This window comes from Lates calcarifer, linkage group LG17 (assembly GCF_001640805.2).
Source record: "Lates calcarifer isolate ASB-BC8 linkage group LG17, TLL_Latcal_v3, whole genome shotgun sequence".
In the NCBI taxonomy this organism is placed as follows: domain Eukaryota; kingdom Metazoa; phylum Chordata; class Actinopteri; family Centropomidae; genus Lates; species Lates calcarifer.
The window spans coordinates 11,428,291-11,448,145 of NC_066849.1; the positions used below are offsets into that span (position 1 = coordinate 11,428,291).

The 19,855-nt window shown below is 40.6% G+C and overlaps 1 protein-coding gene across 2 annotated transcripts; it reads left to right on the forward strand.

Annotated features, from left to right (window-relative positions):
• The first annotated feature begins 1,694 nt into the window (after positions 1 to 1,694).
• On the forward strand, positions 1,695 to 19,826 carry shc2 (SHC (Src homology 2 domain containing) transforming protein 2). Of its 2 annotated transcripts, none has more exons than XM_018673438.2 (14): positions 1,695 to 1,992; positions 3,745 to 4,553; positions 8,400 to 8,470; positions 11,038 to 11,098; positions 11,310 to 11,429; positions 11,968 to 12,021; positions 12,228 to 12,279; positions 12,516 to 12,642; positions 13,713 to 13,893; positions 15,094 to 15,187; positions 16,553 to 16,732; positions 16,851 to 17,191; positions 17,471 to 17,622; positions 17,986 to 19,826. In XM_018673438.2, exons 2-13 carry the CDS (start codon positions 3,789 to 3,791, stop codon positions 17,597 to 17,599), a joined length of 2,175 nt encoding a protein of 724 aa, XP_018528954.1. In that variant the 5' UTR covers positions 1,695 to 1,992; positions 3,745 to 3,788; the 3' UTR covers positions 17,600 to 17,622; positions 17,986 to 19,826. The 2 variants fall into 2 exon arrangements, with proteins under 2 accessions (XP_018528954.1, XP_018528955.1); XM_018673439.2 differs by having other exon boundaries at positions 1,709 to 1,992; positions 4,293 to 4,553.
• The last annotated feature ends 29 nt before the right edge of the window (positions 19,827 to 19,855 follow it).

Sequence of the window (19,855 nt, forward strand, 5' to 3'; positions counted from 1 at the left end):
TTAGCTGTTGTTTACAGCAGCTCTTGGTAAACTGGAGTTTGCATGGGTTCAAAACACAGTGCTAGACTGGGCAAAAATCAGCACGTGCTTTTTTTTTTCTTTCTTTTTTTTTTTAACTGCAGCTGGACCAGGTGTCTGAGCTGTCCCAACGCAGGTGTGTTGTATTGACCTTGTGTTCTGCAATGTTTGCAGTGTTGTCCACTCACATATTGTTGTATATGTATCAGTAATGGTCAATATGTGTTACTGATGACACCGCGAGTGATTTGTGCAAAGTTATTAAGATTCTCATCAATGACAGTGATCGGATGAGTGTACACGATGTATTCAGTTCTTCTAGCGAATCACAGAAAGCTAATAGATTTGGATAATTTTATAAGTCTAATATTAAATTGAAAATTGATTATAGTGTTGCCTTCAAAAGATCATACAAGTTAAAAGATTTGAAATGTTAGAAATTAATAAAATGATCTGATCTGTATCTTACCTTACAGTCCTGACTGTAAGTATTTGGACGGTTAACCTTTTTTTTTTTTTTTTTTTTTGCTTTTGTTCTGTGCTTCAGCACATTCAATTTGAGATCAAATAATGGATACTACATATTGATGTGGCAAGTCTCAGCTTTAATTTGTGTAGGTTTACATCAGTATAGAAATAACTGTGTAGGACATGTGTACCTTTTAAATGTTTTGCCTGATTACATAGCCCAAAAGATCTTGCCAGGAAAGTAAAAAAATAATATATATTTAGTGATAATGATAATTATCACAATTTCTTGTAGTAGCAGGTCTTGATTAAATTATTTTTAATGTTGGCTGATTTGAGGCAATGAAAAATAAGTAAAACCACATTATGTTCAGTTTATGTTATCTCACAATTAAGTATGTAATGTATTCAGTTATAGTTTTGTTAGATACAGTGATATTTTCATCTTTGGGATTTCAATTCTGATCCAATCCAGGGAAAGAAGGGGATATTTATCTTGTCACTCAATATTCTACTAGACCATAGCTAGACTTTATCCCACAATACAGAAATACATCACTCTCTTATTTCTATTTCATACATTTCCATTGATGCAGTACTTTTTATTCCTGAAATTTCAACATCACTGCTGTGACATAAATATAGTCTATACAGTGCTAAGTGTATCATATTATATATTTTTTTTAGACATTGCATAAATATGTTACTTTTCTCAGTTAATGGTTTGTAAGTACAAACTCTCTCTTTACATTTTAACCTAACATGATAGTTTGTGGTTTCTGTGCTGCAGGCAACCTGTGTTGTTGTTCTAAGTTGTAATCACTGTTGTCAGGGTAATGGCTGCTAATGAGTGGTGGTGTATTCACAGCATGATTTGTTCCACTTGTATATGCACAGTACCAAAGGCAGGAGGTAAATATGTTAACTCCTCACATACAGAGAAACAAAGTATAGTTGTGTGATTGTAATTGTGTAAGAGTGTAAGTGTAACATCAGCTAATCAACTAATTTGTATTGGTGAAGATGAAAATTAAACCTTGTACTACTTTTTAATGGTTGCTGTTGCATGTGTTGACTCAAGTGAATCTGGTTTGAGAGCATAAATTTAACATTGATTTTTTTTTTTAAAATCTGTTGTCAGTGCAGTTAACAAGGAACAGACTGTACAGATGAAGGCCGTCTACTGTTACATCTGTCAACATGTATCGATTATGTCTGGTTTATCAGTAACTTCTTATACTCTGTTGCAAACAAACAAGAAGTGATTGGCTGTTTGGAAGAAGGTGGGATGGTGGTGGTATTGGTGTTACAGCGTTTCTGATGGTGGTTTGTTTGTTTGTGTGTGGGGGTTTTTCAGCTCGTGTAGTTTGTTGTAATATTATTTCCTAACTGGAGAAATTAAATATTCAACCATAGCTGTGGCTGGTTTGAGATTGTAGAACCATACACATAGATTATCTCGGACTTGTGCTGGGCTGGAACTTCTTTTCAGACCCTGACGTACTGGTAAGTTTCCTGCATCTGATGCATTTCCGAATAATAGCTCTAGTTTCTACATATTTTGTCACCATTATTCTGAATGAATGATATCTTGTTTACTGAGTTCTTCTTGAGTCGCACGTGACACTATTGTCCAGACTGGTTATGGGACTAAACAAATTGCAACGACTTGCTTGATTGAATTTAAGCTATTGACAGGAACATAGCGAGCTCTTCCTTGTCTGCGTAGTTGGTGTTATTTACTCAGTACATTACCCCTCTCATTTTGTAACAGGTCACATTGCCTGTTGGGGTAATTTCACAATCTTTCTGGACATTGTTCACATCTATGTGTTTTTGTGCATGCTTGTTTTTGACCACTAAGTCTTCTGTTCTTGTCAGTCAGTTTTTCCTCTTTATTTTCCCAGTGAACAGAGTAACCTCTGCGGCCATTGCTGACATTTGCATTCTTTTTTTAATACCTTGTACTTATTTACTTATTTACCTGTGTGCATGATTTAACCATCCGCAATGAGAAAAAAAAAGAAAAGTTATGCAGCATAAGCCCCTGCTTAACCCACTTCACACTCAGAACCCCGACTGCTGATGCATACCTTCTGTTATCTTTGTGTAAGATAGGGGAAAATACAATTGTGAGAGAAACAGAAAAGGGGACTATCACTTATTTGACGAGGAATGAGGGAAAAAAAAGCATGAGGGAGGGTGCAAGTGAGGGACTGAAAAGATCGTGCTGAGATGGCTGATTGCTCTCTGGGGAGAGAGGGAAGTTGGAGAAGAGAATTCAGACAGATGGGATAGGGTGGATGTTTTCAGGCATGTAGTCCCTTATGAGTGTGGCTGCATTGTGTCCTTTGTTAAGTTTTTGTGTACTGCCAAGACAAATGGAATCACACTCACACACACCCCCACACATCGACTCACGCAACATACACTTAAACTAATTGGATGGTGTTCATGCCTGTATTTAATCACTATTATTTTTGTGTTAATATTTCTGTTTTGTATTTGAATATAGCTGTATCTGTGGGTAGCGCTGCAGTTTATTGTGTTTGTTTTCATGCACATTTCTTCAGAACAGAAATATAATTGTATGTACATTTATCATCTTTAGAGAGAGAGGATATGAGCGATGTGAGTACTGGCTTTGCTTTGATTAACGCAGTCTTAAATATAACCTTATTATTATTGCTTTCTGATATTGTCTTTATTGACAGCTTTGTTCAATCTGAGAGATTCAGAATCATCCTGCTAATTTTTTTCCCAAAAGATACTGTACACTTTACACATTATCCATTTGCTGAATGTCCTTAATGCACAAAAATAGGTGCTGTGCAGAGTGTGAATGTGTGTGTGGATTTGTTTCTGAGAGCAGGGGTGGTTCAGGCAGATGTGTTTTAGCTAATACAGTCTGAGAGCAGCTGGGCAGGGCAGGGCTAATACACCCAATGACATCATCCAGAGAGAGAGAAAGAGAGAGAGAGAGAGAGGGAGAGAGACTGGGAGCATAAGAGCGAGCTCGCCTAAGGCAGTGAGAGGAAGCAGGCCAGCTCAGATAGAGAGGAGAGCGGCATGAGAGTGGGACAGTGTGTGTGCGTGAACGGGAGAGGACCAGACAGCAATCAGTTTACTTTGACCAGGATATAGGACTCCGCCCGGAAGATTTTGTCTCTAGTTATCTCCCCCCTCTTCCTTCACACCTTCCCCCCTCCCCTCCCCTTACCCCTTTTCCCCTTTCCTACCCCCGTCATCCTCTGGCAGTTATCCCCCCCTCTCAGCTCCTGCTCCAGGCGGCTCATCCGGGCATGCTCCTTAAGCCAAAGTATGGCCGCTTTCGCAACGAGTCTGTGACCTCCTCTGACGACCTGATGCAGAGCCTAGCCATGAGCGGCAAAGTTGTGGCCACGCCGGTAGTCCCCTCCTCCACCCCGAGCCTCCCTCTGCCTCCCCTGCCTCCTCTGGATCCCAGCACCAGGACCTCCTCCTCTGCTGGGGCTGCAGCCCTGGCTGACTCCCCTTGCCTGGATGGGGAACAGGATGCCACCACAACCTTCTGCATGCTCATCCCTAAGATGCCCCAGTGGAAGTTCTCCAACTCCTTGCTCAGCCGGAGCCCATCCAACTCCAGCTCCAGCTCCAGCTCTAGCAAGGACTCGAGCAAGGCAGCAGCTCCTTCCCAGGCCTCTGTCTCCCCCTCTTCGACATCCCACAGGCCCAGCGTTGCCACCTCTGCCAGCGGCCCTGTGGCCAGTCTTGCGGCTGTGCTCAACTCCTGTGACCCTGTGTGTATCACCCCCTGTTCCCTACAGGCCATCCGGGGCCAGAGAGCGGTTGCAGCGGCAAACTCTGCCAGTCCGGGAGGGCACGGATTTGGGGCCACAGAGGTCATGGCGAGCCCTGGCGGTTCCAGCAGCTCCAGGTCAGGGATGAACCGCAGGACGAGGGTGGAAGGCATGTGGCTGGGGGGAGAAGACTTCAACCAGAAGGGCAGCTTCATCCACAAACCCTCCCAGGGCTGGCTGCACCCTGACAAGAAGATTGCAGGACCAGGAGCCTCTTATATTGTCAGGGTGAGTCACTGAACACCTGTTTGTTTAATGCATACTGTATATTCATTGTAAAGAGAGTAAAACATCCACTTATTTCAGGTTTTGTGTCTTTTTGCATCAAAAGAAAAACAAAGAAAAACTTTTCTTTTCCAGGCTCCTAATTAACAAACAACTGCCTTCTCACAGGAGCCAGTGAATGCCATAATATTGATGATCCCACTTACGGGGTTCTCTATCTGGGTGGGAAACAAAAGGACACCACAGTGCCAGGCAGTTTGTTATGCAGCTCATGTGGTGAGGGCTGGGGAATACATAATTTAATCCAGATAGATGGCTTGGTGTGGCTGGTAGGGAGACTGCGTCAGGATAGCACACAGGCATCAGGGTGGAGAAAGATAAACCATGACATTATGTGTGCAGACTGTAGTAAAGATTGTTATTCTGCTGCACTGTTTACCATAGGTTGTACACCTCAGACAATAAATAATCTGTATTTACAGTACATACAATGTGTCTGATTGTGACCTCCCACAATAAGCTTGTGGGAGTGGTGCTCTTTGTGTGGTTTTTGGGATTGTTTACATTCATGCCTGCAATGAGATGGTTTTTTTTTAATCCATAAAGTGTTATTTACAGTCCCTCAGCAGAGTGAATCCAAATCTTTAATATAGTTTGTGTCATTATCTTAAGTTTGAATGATATTTCTAAGTATTACACGAACTGTGTGTTTTTCTGAAATAAGATCAGGCTGGATGAAGAGATGGATAGTTAGTTGATTAGAAATGAAATAGATGATTCCGTGTCCCAAAGAGACGTCTTTATCAGTGTGCGCTTGTTTACAAAGGGTTACCATCCTAAGCAGACTGCTTGACGTCAATGTCAATGATCTCCCCTCAGCGACCCCTTCCCCCTGTTCACCTCCACCCCTCTTTGCGCTGCTCCTCTCCCCTCTACCACCCCCCAAACTAATGACATGCTCTTGATTAGCGCAGTCTGGGGCCCAAGCATGCTTTCTAATGGCATTATACAGGCACCATTCATTCCTATATTCAATTACATTTAATCACAGTCATTTGCATCATGTGATGTGGAAGGGGACAGTTGGATTCGGTGTGGGAGGGGTCCAGTGATGGATACGTATGAGCTCTCATCACCATGCAGAGCTTTCCTAGATTCATAACAAGTGCTGCTCCCATGGTTGATAGATAACCCAGTTAATTATCAGACCGAGCTTTTAACGGCTCATTGTTGTCATCTCTGAACGTGTACTGCAGTTGTTTTAGATGACCCATGTGAGCTGTTGTTTGAAATGCATTTCATGGCAGCTAAAGCAGTAGTATACGTGCAATTCAGTGGTAAATCTATGCAGGGAGGAGTAGCTGCTGCATGTATTAGTGTCAAAGTGACAGTAGATTTCTGCTGTGCTGTGCCATTTTTAATCAGCATAGCTACCATAGCATGCAGCTCTCTCTCCCTCTATTTCTGTTTCCTCTCTCTCTCCTCTCTCTCTCTCTCTCTCTCTCTCTCTGTCTCTCTCTCTCTCTCTCTCACTCACTCACTCACTCCCTCTCATACATACCCACACACATCCACACACGGTCACTCCTCTGCTGGGAAAGACACAAATATGATTCTTAGTATTGGTTTCCTCCTTTGCACTTTCTCTCTGTCCTCACGGTCACGTCGGGCCCTGAGTCTGGTCTGCATCTGCCATCTCTGACAGCCAGGATGCTGCAGCAACCATCAAACAAAGAGCTGCAGCTGCCAAAGTGCCTTTCGTTTAGAGAGCTGTATTAAAACCAGACTGCTGTCATTTTATATTTCCCTTCCAATCTGGTACATGGTATTTCCCCATCAAATTATAAATATCTGTAATGTGTAATATGATTTTTTTTTGCTGCTAGTGGTACAGTTTCCAAAAAAGTTCCCTCTAAGGAAATTAGCTTCTTTTTTTTGAATTGCAAAGGAAACAGGATATGTACTGAACTTTAGAAAAACTACCAAGTTCTTGTCTGCACCATGCAGATAATGTTTGGTAACGTCCAGATGTTCTCATTATCTGTCCACTCTCTGCCCATCCATTGTTGCACATCCTTACAAGCTTCTTGGTCTGGCTATGCATTAATGGTAAAAATGTGAAGATACAGGATTAGATAATGAAATGGGCTTAGGGCATTTTCTACATCGACAAACCATTAAAGGGCCCTGATTTATCTCAAAGAAGGCGGTGCAAGAATGTTTGAAAGAGGATGTCAGTGTTATTAAATTTCCGAGGAATGCTTCTTGGAAAGTCAGTGTCCCTGTAGTCATGGGAATAGTGCGTTGGAGACCTGGCCAAAGGGATAAAAGTGCAGATAGGGTGATAGAAGAGGGGACGCATTGCATCAGTAGATGAGTGACAATGGAGGCATTGGCAGAAAGAGGGAAAGAAAAAAGAGAGAGACAATTTTCCTGATGGAAGACATCCCCCCGTCTCCAAATCTGGTTAGAAAGCTCATTAAGCTCTCATGCTCAAAGGTTTCTCTCTCTCTCTCTCTCTCCCTCTCCCTCTTGGTCTCTCGCTCTCGCTCTGGTTTGTGTGTGTTTGTTTGTGCGGCTGTCGTGTGGTCTGTCTGCTGTCCGTTGTTAGTACAGTAATAACCCTGGAAAATATACTAAATATGACATTGATTGAGCCAAAATACTGTACGGTGGACAGGATGTGAGTTACGTAGCACCAAATAAGTTTTACAGAGTTTATAAATCAGACGAGCTCTTATATTTCTAAAGAGTTTTACATCCTAAATTTTGTATGAGATTTAAAATGTAAAATATGTAGATATAAACACATGCAAATTGCATTGATCTAGCTCCCCCAACACACACACACAGACTGTCACAGACTATAATCCCCCCACCACCCACTACACGTTACATTAATGTTATACACACACATCTATGTGTTCTCTCTCCGGACAATCACTGCCACTTTCAAACATTTGCACTCTACACTTTACATTTTAATTATGTATATTTATGTTCCTTGTAAATAAAGTTTTTGCTTTTTGCTCTTTTTTTTACTATCACTGTTCTTTAGCACCAATATACCAAGACAAATTCCTTGTATGTGCAAACTTACTTGGCAATAAAGTCTGATTCTGATTCTTCTATAAAAAGTAATCAACGTAAATAAACACTGTACATGTCATGTGGTTAGACAGAAGGTTATTTTTCATCACCTCACAGTTATGCAAATAAGTACAGCGCATACTCACATGCAGTGATTGTATACAGCACATACTCACACCTTTAGCATCCCCCCAGAGGACGAGAAGAGGCTACAGTCTGTCCATGATTTGGAGCTCTTAGTGCTGCTAATCTAGTCAAGGTGCCATTAGCACCTCAACCTGACAGCCATTAGGAAGCTGCTCAGCTGGCTGCTACTCACTGGAGTACACTTTAATAGCTTACATATGGGTTTGAGCTAGATTATGATGTGTTGTTGGAAATAGTCATGTTTGCCGCGCCACTGAAATGTAATTTTGGAAGTTTTATTCTAAATACAGTGTTCATGTTTTACTTTATTATGCTAGCTAAGGTCCTCAAACACCTGGTGATTTCAATATTTCAACATTTAATATTCCATAATGAGTTTGTGTTTACTTTCAGGGTCATTTTTTAGGGTATCCCCTATTTTGGAAATAGCGAATCCATTCATTTTTGAATAAAACTCTTCGTTTTTATTTGTATACAACTGTAAACAACAGTCACTACAGCTCATAGAGCACTTCACATGGCCAGTTCATTCTTAAAGTAAAAAGGAGAATTTAAATCTGTCTGCAGCCATGATTTAAAACTTGCTTTTGTTTGGTTTGTTTCTCTTTGCAGTACATGGGCTGCATTGAAGTGTTGAAGTCAATGCGCTCCCTGGACTTCAACACCCGAACTCAGGTGACGAGGTAAGCTAGTTACCATCTCTACTGGCAGTGATGAATCAGGAGAATTTGATCCAAGATGTATAGGATTAACTAAAGTATCTGCCACTACAATATCAAATTTCTATCAGTGGTGTGTCAGTGCTGGGATGGTACGGTATTTATAGTATGAGTGGTTGTTTTCATTTTCTTACCATTAGTATGTCAATGTGACTTGATGAATGATCCTTAAGTGTACTTTTGCCGTAACAAGCTAAATGAATAGAGTTTCACTTCTAGCTTTGATTTAAAGCTGTTTACTTTTTGGGAATGTCGAACAGCATCATTCATTTTTTAATTGACAACAGCAAGATTTTGAATTTCTAGTAACTTATTTCACCAAACCACAATCAACTAGTTACAGTGGAAATGTAATGCAAATGCAAGTATTAAAAAATTAACTGAAAACTAAAGTCACAAGATTCTGCATGAGCTGAATCTTTGTGTCCTAGTTAAAAGACAAACACAACCACTGTACACAGTATGTGTTGAGTGGTGTGAGGGGTCATAATATGTTTATGTATAAAACTTTACCTCAGGGTCTTAGCATGCTTGTGTCTTTGTGTTTTTATGCCCTGCATGTGATGTTATTGTTATAAAAGCAGGGTTTCTTTGTAACCACATGGGAGAACATCACTCCCCCACTCTCCCTCCCCGTCTCTGTCTCTCACTCTCCTCTCTCTCCTCCACAATCGATCGGCAGTAATCGGAGCCCACGTGCATCCAGGGCTTAAGTGCAGGGGGGGTGGTGGCTGAGATGGAGTGATAGAGAGAGAGAGAGAGAGAGAGAGAGATCTATTATTGATGATGTTCGCTAATGACTGTGGAAAGCTGCAGTGGTCCCCATGAACGCACCCCGCTGGATAATGTCTGCGGCTGTAACTTCTTGAGGAGGAGGAGGAGGAGGAGGAGGAGGAGGAAAGGGAGGAGGGGGGAGCGATGTTCAAAACAAAACAGCAAAACAAAACATTAGGAAAGAGAGGAACTGTAGAGCATAAGCTGTGTACAGCAGGTTTAGTTGTTGTATGACTAATTGCATGACATCATTTTAATCATGATTGTTTTAGTGCGTTGATGACGAATCTGTTGTGTGTGTGCGTCCTTGTAGTTGTAGCTCGCTCTCAGTCAAATTCACTCTGGCCTTTTCCATCTAATAGCTTCTTTAAAGCAGTTTAGAAAAGGCTGCTTTAAAACAGACGTCCTAATTCTCCAGTGATGCTAATGACATGAGGCCTGTGTCTCTTATTCCTTGGGGAACATATCACAGCCCATCTGTCCCACAAGGCCAAAAATCAATGATTGATTTGTTGTCTTAACGGATCCAAAAAACTTTACAGGATATACTCAGTGTATGAAATGCTGCTGCATGCAATTCAAAAGCAGCATTTTAAAGTCAGCGCCTATATTTTCTTTCCAGAGCTGGCCTTTTTTTCACCTTGATGGCTTGTACACAACTTCACTGGGTCCTGGAAAACGACAGCAAATCATTCAGTGGTTGTCAGAATTTCAAAAACGTACTTCAGCTCCTGGATTTGAAGAGGGTGCATTCTTCTCCCAGCAGTGTGTCACGGTGTTAAACAGCAACACCAGAGACAATGAAGCGCAGCATTTTATTGCAGGGAAGATATCGAGGCTGCAGACAAAAACAACAACAACAGCCCATCTATCTCCTCCTCTTCCTCCTCCTCCCTCTGCCCTCTCATCAGCATGAGTCATTTGAACATTGTGGTGTTTGTCAAAAATCCCTGAGAAGACCTTTACTCGAGATGGGGCCCGGGACGATGCTTTTTAAATATTTACGAGCCACTTGATAGGGGCAGCTGGGTTCTTGACTGCTGTCCCCGCTGTCCCCTGGCAGAGAGAGAGTGAGCGTGAGCTCCAGCCTCAAACCCACATTATGCCTCACTCCCGCCATCAGACTCACAGGGGACAGGAGCTTAAAACGCCCATTAGGCAGCCATTCCGAGGAGTTACAGCAGCTTCACTGCAAAGTTGTAACAAATCTGCAGTGCGAATTGCTCGGTGGAAAATAAATGTGGGTAATGATGCCCTAAAGAAGCAGTAGAAGATGTGGACTTTTTATTTTGCATCAAATCATAGTGTTCCTTCTTCCATAATTCAACAGTTTGATAAACATCCCAGATGATTGATGATGACCATGGTTGTTTTTTTTTTTTCTTTGGTAAGATCCATGGAAATGAGTGGTAAAAGCTAGTCTAGAGCATTGTGAACAGCACTGCTAGAAACCTTTTCTTGACCTTTGAACTGTGGTGGGCCTGTGACCTATGACTTTAGCCAGAGGGTGGAAACACAAAGCGTCTGTTCATGTTTAACCTCAGCTTCTCCTGTCATTGTGATGTAGCAAATTTGTGTGGCCCTGAACGTTGGCAAAACATTTCAAATGTTTCATCTGTTAAACTCACCGTGACCATAATATATGTGGCTGCACAGTCACCATAAATCCACATGATGTCTAGATCGTAAATACATACTTGAACTCAGTGTCTCTTGCTATATTTTGACCTTTGACCTCCCTTCATTTCCCTAAATAGGGAAGCCATCAACAGGCTCTGTGAAGCTGTGCCAGGAGGAAAGGGGCCATGGAGGAAGAAGGTTAATAGTAAACTTTTAATTCTACTGTGCATGTTTCATTTTGTAGTAGTAGTGTAGTCCAGCTATCTATGATAGTCACTTTACAGCTTGTGTGATACTTTTTGAGTCACTGAGTAACACAACACAAATACAGGGTTACATTACCATTTTCTGAAATAACCGCAGTTCTAAATATGTGATAATAATTTCCTCTGTACTTTTTCTCATGCAGGCACTGAACAAAGCTCTCCAGTCCATTATGGGGAAGAGTAACCTACGATTTGCAGGCATGAGTATCGCAGTCAATATTTCCATAGACGGCCTTGGTCTGCTCATCCCGACCACGCGACAGGTTAGATGATGTTAAACGAACGATAAGTTCATCTCAACCTTAATAATTAGTGTGATGAATTTGGCCAAATATTTTTGTTATCTCCAGCTGATGTAAGTAAGAATCTTCTGTGACCATAACTTTCATTAAAATCTTGAAAATGTGTAAACTATTATTTTTACGTTTTATGTGTAGCCTCAGTTATTCAATTTCACTAATGATAGGTGTGAATTAATTTCTCATTTAATAGTCCAGCCCTGAGTTTCTGCATCCATTAAATATGCATATTGGGTCATGAGTAAATTAATTGCTAAATGACATATGACTTTGAATTATAGAAGTTTTTATTGAAGAATTTTTGTGCAGTTTCCACCTGAGAATAAAGTGTGTGGTGGTGGTGGTGGGGTGTAGTTGTTGTCATTGGTTCAAATCCTGTATTGATCGAACTCTTAGCCTTTACTTTATTAGATTTTGGCATCTGTTGTTCTATTGTCCATTTATGTTGCTATATATATTCATGTTAATCGAAGAAAAAAAAAAATCTGCTTCTCTCTTTCAGGTGATAGCGCACCATCCCATGCAGTCAATCTCATTTGCCTCTGGGGGAGACACAGTGAGTGCAGCATTTTACCCCTAGCGCTCCTTCATGTTGTTGTTGTTGTTGTTGTTGGGATGGACATTTTGGCAGACAGCACGTATCTGACTGCACCGCATTTTACTGCTTTCCAATCTCATGACCCAAGAGTCAGTGAAGGCTTTAATGTAGTTATATACATCTAATTTATCTGGTCTAATTGAATTTTTCCTCGTCTGTTGCAGGACACGCCTGATTATGTGGCGTATGTGGCCAAAGACCCAGTGAATCAGAGAGGTATGTCGTGAAAAGCTGCTTTTTCATTTGGAAACAAAATAATTCTCCTATGAAGTTATCCTTGATATGAGAGTTAACAGCAGTTCTTGCTTCATAAATATAAATATTTTTGAGTGAGATATCACCTGTGTTAAAATAGAAATATGAACATATAGCGTTTGGAAAAACACTTAGTGATCTTGTTCCTTAAAGTATGCTGCAGCTGGAAAACTCCTCCTCTTTCTTGTTTCCGTCAGCATGTCATATCCTGGAGTGCTCGGACGGTTTAGCCCAGAGTGTCATCAGCACCATCGGCCAGGCCTTCGAGCTGCAGTTCAAACAGTACCTGCACAGTCCTCCCAAAACAATGGCATCTATGGAGAGGTAACAGACAGTCGTGCCAAAATCATGACCTCTATGAAAAGATAAAAACTGTTGCTTTTTTTTTTTTTTTTTTTACTATCCTCAAAATCTGTGCCGTCTTTGCGGTGGTGACATAATATTGAATCATATATTTGTCTATATATATAGAGAGAGTAACAACAAGAACCAAGGTGTGAAGTGATAACCATATAAACTTTCCCTGTGCGGCAAATTCTAAAAGTTTAACCAAACAATGCTAATATAATTTAAAGAAATAAATATCAGCAAGAGAACATTAATACATGTACCTTAAAGCTTAGAGCTTTAAACCCGTTGACACTTGCAGTAAATATGAATATAAATCAGATGTTACTTTAGGAACATTAACACAGGGAAAGTGAAGGTGGTGGAAGTTTACTTTCTGGGCATCCTCTCTATAATATTTAGTATGACAATATAAATACTATGACACTATACTGGCCCGGCATCCTACATGAAAGAGCTTAGTTGCAATTTCCACCTCAAAAACCCGATCCACTGTCCAGCTCTCAGATTTCTTTGTCATTCATTACAGAGAGACATGATAGTTTGTTCTTGTGTTACCTCAAAAATCCATCTTTTAAATTGATCCTCACAGATCTTCTCACCCTGTGACCAAACCTCAGGTGTTGCAATGATGCCACTGTAGATACAGGAGGAACTCCAGACTGTTGGTCTTTTCTATTCTGGTTTCGAATGAACCTCTTTGTGCTGCCAGCAGCAGCAGCAGCAGCAGCAGCAGTCCTAGTGATCTATATAAATCTCTAGCTGATTTATATAGATCTCTTGCGGATGTAGAAATGTCATCTGATCTGACATGATCCATTTGAGAACACAGATCTCCTTAGCATTATTTTTACTATTAATATCACTATAAAAAGTAATACACAATAATAATTAACATAATTATTGTTTGGATTATAGAGGTAGTGATATTGATTTAGTAGTAATAATACTATTAGTGTGCTGAGTGGCATGTTTTCTGTTTTCCATTGTATTTTCTTTCATTTAGACATTAATCTCCTTTCACTTACATGTATGTGCCTCCTCAGGTCTGTCAGGCCAGAAGAGCCAATGTGGGGGGAGGATGAGGACTTCTCTGAGCACGATTACTACAACAGCATCCCAGGGAAGGAGCCTCCTGTTGGGGGTGTAGTGGACTCCAGGCTCAGGCCCAGTGGAGCACCTCTGGGTCACATCCACACCCAGCCACAGAGCAAGACAGCAGCACATGTGAGTGTCCTGGTGTGATTTTTTTAAAACAACGTTAAACTGGGTCAGGTTCTGGGTTCTGGTATGGTAGCTTTAGCTCTGCAGTATAGCAGTGGTGGAATATAACTAAGTACACTTACTCAAGTACTGTACTGGAATATAGTTTTGAGGTACTTAATTTCTAATGTATGTTACTTTGTACTTTACACTTATACACCAATTACATTTCTAAAGAAATTGTACTTTTTACCTCACTACATTTATTTGACAGCTGTAGTTACAACTCACACACACACACATTTACAAAAGAGTAGTTGTTCGAGGACTGAAGAGGTTAAAGTCTCCTGTGTTTCTTAAAAAACAAAAGTTTGTAAAAAATGTAAAAACTGAAAACAGATTTGTGTATCAGAACTTAATTTGTTTCTACCCAGTTAGATTCAAGGTAAAATGTACTGTCATCCTCTCCATATACAATAATGTATATACAATAGTTTTGTTAGTGATACAGTTTACAGAATATAAACAAAAAAGACAAGTAAAAAATAGGTACAAAGACAGTAAAGGGCAAGTAGTTTGATTTTACTTGTGTAGAATTTTGAATGCAGGACTTGAATACTTGTTCCACCACTGCAGTTTAGTGTTTTCTCTTCAGACTAATCACCACTGGTACTGCTAAACCTGCCAAATATGTAAGCACGGGGTGCTCTGAGAGCACACCCAAGAATCACGGTGCGATACGTAACTCCCTACTTCATCATCTAACATTTACACAGATGTAATCAAAGCAACATCTGGTCTTTATCAGTTGTTGAATAACTATCCTTTAACAGACAATGACAGACAGACTCCGGCTAAACTCTTTGTTATCTCCCTCATAAACTGGTGACTGATATGTTTTGCTGCTCCTTCCCCGCATTGTTTACAAGGTATTAAAGAGCAGGAACATTAAAATATACTCCATAACTGTCTTCCTGATGTGCCTGCTCCATAATTGCCAAAGACAGATATGATTACATGAAGAGCCTTGACTCCCCTGTTGTTTACCGGGTGAGAGAAATCATCACTCTCTCCTAGAAGGTTGTTGGTGACATGCTGTAGCTAATGTTTCAAATAGAGTGCTTCTAAACAACATTATGTGGGGACAAGAGATGAGAGAGTTGTCCATTGTAGTAAATATACATAAATGTATTGCGGATGTGTTCCTCTGGTGTGTGTTTGCAGATGGGCTCACCAGCCAGGAGGGAGCAAGCATCTTACCCCCCTGGTCAGCTGTGTTATGAGCTCCACTGGGACACTGAGACCACAAGCAGCTCAGGTGAGACACCCTGTGGCAGTAAGCAGGTATAACAACTTGGAAAAAAAAAACCCTGGTTGTAACCTTTCATACCAGTTTGTCAGAGAGGGGTTCGTTTGCAGTCTATTATTTTCAAATGCCAGTAAGCTACTTTATGAGATAACATTACCGTAACAGGGGCTTATTAGCCGAGGTCAAAACAGGAGGTAATTTATACTTGTCAAACCTTTAAGAAATTTTTTAAAATTTGATTTGAGTTGTGATATTCTTTGTTCATCTAGTGAGGAAAACTATTACTGTTAATAGAGAATAAGTTGGGGGATTTTTCCATGGGCTTGTCAGGTGTTTGTGTTTATGGATCTGTAATTAAATTGTTTATACACATGTCAGCTGCCCTTAAACTCTCTCACTGCTCATTTCTCCTATCTCTGCACTTTGGCCTGGATGACATGTTCTCTGGCACAGACAGGAGCCCAGTGTTTTGACTCTTCTTAAAAATCACCCTAATAGAATTAAGATTCTTGGGATCTTTTGTCAGGATGATGACCTTCCAGATAAAAGGCTTGGCCTTGTGGTTCCTGTTGTCTGTCAGCTTTGATAGGAGAGAAGGGTCCTCAAGATTCTCTGAATTCCGTTTGGATTATTACAGTGGTTAAACATGAGAAATAATTTTTATTAACTTTATGGAGGAATTTGGAGAATGGTATGCAGACTACACTATTCTTTTCAGGAAACATGTAGTATTTGTTTCCACAAATATCTGCAGGGGTCTCGGTTTTACATTTCTGCCAGGATTATAAAATTGTTGAAAAATAAATATTCTAAAACAGTAATTTTAGTTTGACAAGTGTCATTTAGAGCCAATTCATCTGTCAAACCCTTCAATCAGTCATCTTTCATTCAGGTTAATGCAGGGCAAGAATGAATGCACAAATCAACAGTCCAGTAATAAGAGAATAAAAATTACAATACAGACAGTACAAGATAGTAGTCAATGATATAATAGATAAGGTTCAGGCAGCTTTTGTTGGAAATCTGCTAGCAGTTAATATTTTAGATTTAATAGTAATATCTTGAAAAGATTATTTTTTGGCATTATCACTTTTACTGTATAACCAGTGAGAGGTATGACATGCAACACAGCTTTAAATGAACTTTGGACCTTGGAGCTTTGTGGTATTACTGTAACCATTCAGTTACCAGGGCCCCCCCCCCCCGAAGCTGCCCTCTCATTGGTTGCCATAAGCAATATACATCCACTTTAGTACCTCCTGCATCTGGTTTAATTGTCTTTGCTTGTCACATACATATAACTATACACACACAGTTCTACATGTCCAGCCAGAAGTCAAAAATGTTTGGAGCTCACCTGTCTCTCTATCTCAGGTCTGACATCAGATGGTTACCTGTGTGCTGACGGCCAACCGTCTGGCAGCAGAGACTATGAGGAGCATCAGTATGTTAACACCCAGAGTCTGGAAAACCTGGATTCATTAGCACAGGGGTCCAGTGGACACAGAGGAGGCAGGGCACCCGACAGTCCCAAGAAAGATCTCTTTGACATGAGTAAGTCCTGAGATTTAGAATGACATTCTGACAGATATAGTGACGATAATCTCACTTTGATATTAGAAAAATACTGTAGACTGAAAATCTTTTTATTTGTGAAACCTTGGCTGTGTAGGGCCCTTTGAGGATGCGCTGAAGCTCCACGAGGCCAGTGGTGGCTCCAGTACATGCACCGCAGCTGGAGGTGCTCAGGCTGGAGGGGGCGGCGTCCGGATCCTGGAGGACCAGTGGCCCAGCCCTCCACGCCGTCGAGCTCCTGTGGCTCCAAATGAGGAGCAGCTCCGCAGGGAGACCTGGTACCACAGCCGCATGAGCCGAAGAGACGCGGAGAAACTCCTGGTCCGAGACGGAGATTTCCTCGTCCGGGAGAGCACGACCAACCCCGGACAGTATGTGCTGACGGGCATGCATTGCGGCCTTCCCAAACACCTACTGCTAGTGGACCCTGAGGGAGTGGTGAGACTAATAGAATGCGATACAGCTTGCCAAAATTATCTGCCAACAGTGAACGGTCATAGTAGTTCATATAAAGCCAGTGAAATAAAAAATAGTTAATTAATTTCTGAAGATATTTAATTTCTGTTTTGTGGGTGTCATTAAGAAACACTGAACATGGATCACAATGACATTTTCTGTCATTTAATGTATGTATTAATTGCCATTCAATAAGACTCATGCAGTATCTGATCAACATGATTACTTACACCCCCTGTCTCTCCCTTTTCTTCTACACAGGTGCGAACCAAAGACATGTTATTTGAGAGCATAAGCCACCTTATCTCATACCACCTAAAGAATGAGCTGCCTATTGTAGCAGCAGAGAGTGAGCTCCACCTCAAACAGGTGGTCAGGAGGAAACAGTGAGCCACCTGCCCCTGCATGGGAGGGTAAGACTTACACAGGGGATGTTGAAAATGATTTATGATGGTTATGATTGGAGATGCATATAACATTGTCTATATTGTATATAATATTGTCAGTGTTCTATATTGTAAGAAGAACTCAGTGTACAATGCAGGGAAATTGCATGTTTTCAAGAAAACGTAGGTGGTTGGTCTAAACTTAGTGGAACTAACTGATTCAAATTTAGTGTTTTCCTCTCTTTTATTTTCTGAATGTGAGCATTACAGTCCATGCATGCAATAATGAACAGCTTCAGATGTGTGATTATTGTATCTCTATCACTGAAATACTGTTTTGACTTGAAGTCTGTGCCTAAACTGATGTCATCTTTCTCTGCTTTATTCCAGAGATGAATTTTTGCTTGCCCATGCGAAAAACTATAGAAAACCCATAACTAGAAATCATTTATCCCTGATGGATATTTATTTGGAACAAAGGATATCACTGACACTTTCTTCCATGAACAACTCAGCCAAGGAGAGTATGGCATCTGACATCTCCTTGTACTTTCTCTGCCTGTTGGCCTACCAGGATCAACTGAACTATCCCTCATCTGTCATAAACTCCTCAGCATGCAGCTATTAAGCTAACAAATCAATCACAATCCACAGCTGGACTTAACCCTGGGCTGGATAATTGTCAATCAGTGTGACTGTTCGAACAGAACCCAACTTCAGGAAATCACATAAGGATTTGATGCACAGTGAAGAAATTTCCTACAATGCCTGCACCAGTGATGTGCTTCCAGTCTAACGTGGCTTACCCTACCAGTCAGTCACAGAACAAAACTGATCAAATCACCAGAACAAAACTGTCACTGATTATTTGGTGCAGGTATTAAAAAAACAAAAGATGTCAGGTTCCATATTCAGTAGTTCATTTCAGTATAAAGGCAAGAAATGAAAATGCTGTGATTGTAAGAGACAATTGAAGAAACGTCTGTCTCGTTGGACTGTACAGAATGTTACGTGTTCACAGGTCCTGCAGTACCTGACTCTGAGATGGCACAATGGAAACACACTGGACACGATTCAGTACTGTACTGAAATTTTGTCTGTCTTTTTTGTTTCTCCATAATAATCTAAGTACCAAATCGCACTTTTTAAAAAAACAAAAAAACATGCAGTCATACTGTATCTTCATATATAGACAGCCAAGTGAACATAAAACTTGAAAGTGAGAAGTCTTAACACATTCACCATGAATATCAGTTGTTTGTGTTGTGTTTGTAAGGGCTGTTCATAATTAGTTCAAAACATATTCTGTGTGCCGTATAGTCCTGTGAGAACTATTGGTCCGACTGTACTCTGAGGTCAAACTAATACTACATCCTGGGTTAAAAACATACAATGTCACTATATCCATGCCTGTATTTCCCCAACCCCTTTCAACTTCAGTGCCTTAATAACTACAGAGACAGGCATTTGTGTCAGAGTGTATATAATGTGCATTTAGGCTCCTAATGCAAAAGATTAGTTTTCTTGACATGCCAATGAATGACTGAACAAACTTCAGGATGATTAAGCTCTTATACTTGTGAACAGTAATCTAAGCTGCTCTTGTTTTGGGGTGAATAATGTTTAATACTGTCTTATTGTGGTCATGATTGTCGTGTCTTCATGTGCATCTGTTAGAACATTCCCCTTAGATTAATCTTTCTGTTTTCTTTGAAGCAAGCCATAGATAGCACTCCTCAACAGTGATTGATATTAAAGACAGGGGGATTTGGACTTGAAATTAAATCCTTTATTTGTCCCGGCTCAGGGAAGTACATCAGTTTATCGATTGTCCTTATCCCACGTCTTTGTATATCTCAATGACTTGCTTGTCTTATTTCTGTTCTTCGGCTGCACTGACAGCAAATTTCCTGCCCTATTTTTTGCCAATCTAATACTTTTAAATCTTGCTAGAGGTAGGTCATATCCTTTTTTGCATTTCTCTCTGTGTCATTAGCAACATATCTTTGATCTGTCCCCTCGCTGTTCCTAGCTGCAGCCTCATGAATGCACAGAGAGATGAGGTGAGCTGCAAGGCTTTTGGTGAGGTCCAAATGATTCAGTGTAATTTTTTCAGATCTCCCATTTTGCGTTCTCAGGAATTTCTCGGATCTTTTCTCCTTTGATTAACCTTATTGGCTTTTTTGTCAATAAATTTAATTCAAGAGTTAATTAAAGAAATTCAAATGCTACTTTGTCATTTGTGAGTCTTCATATTAGC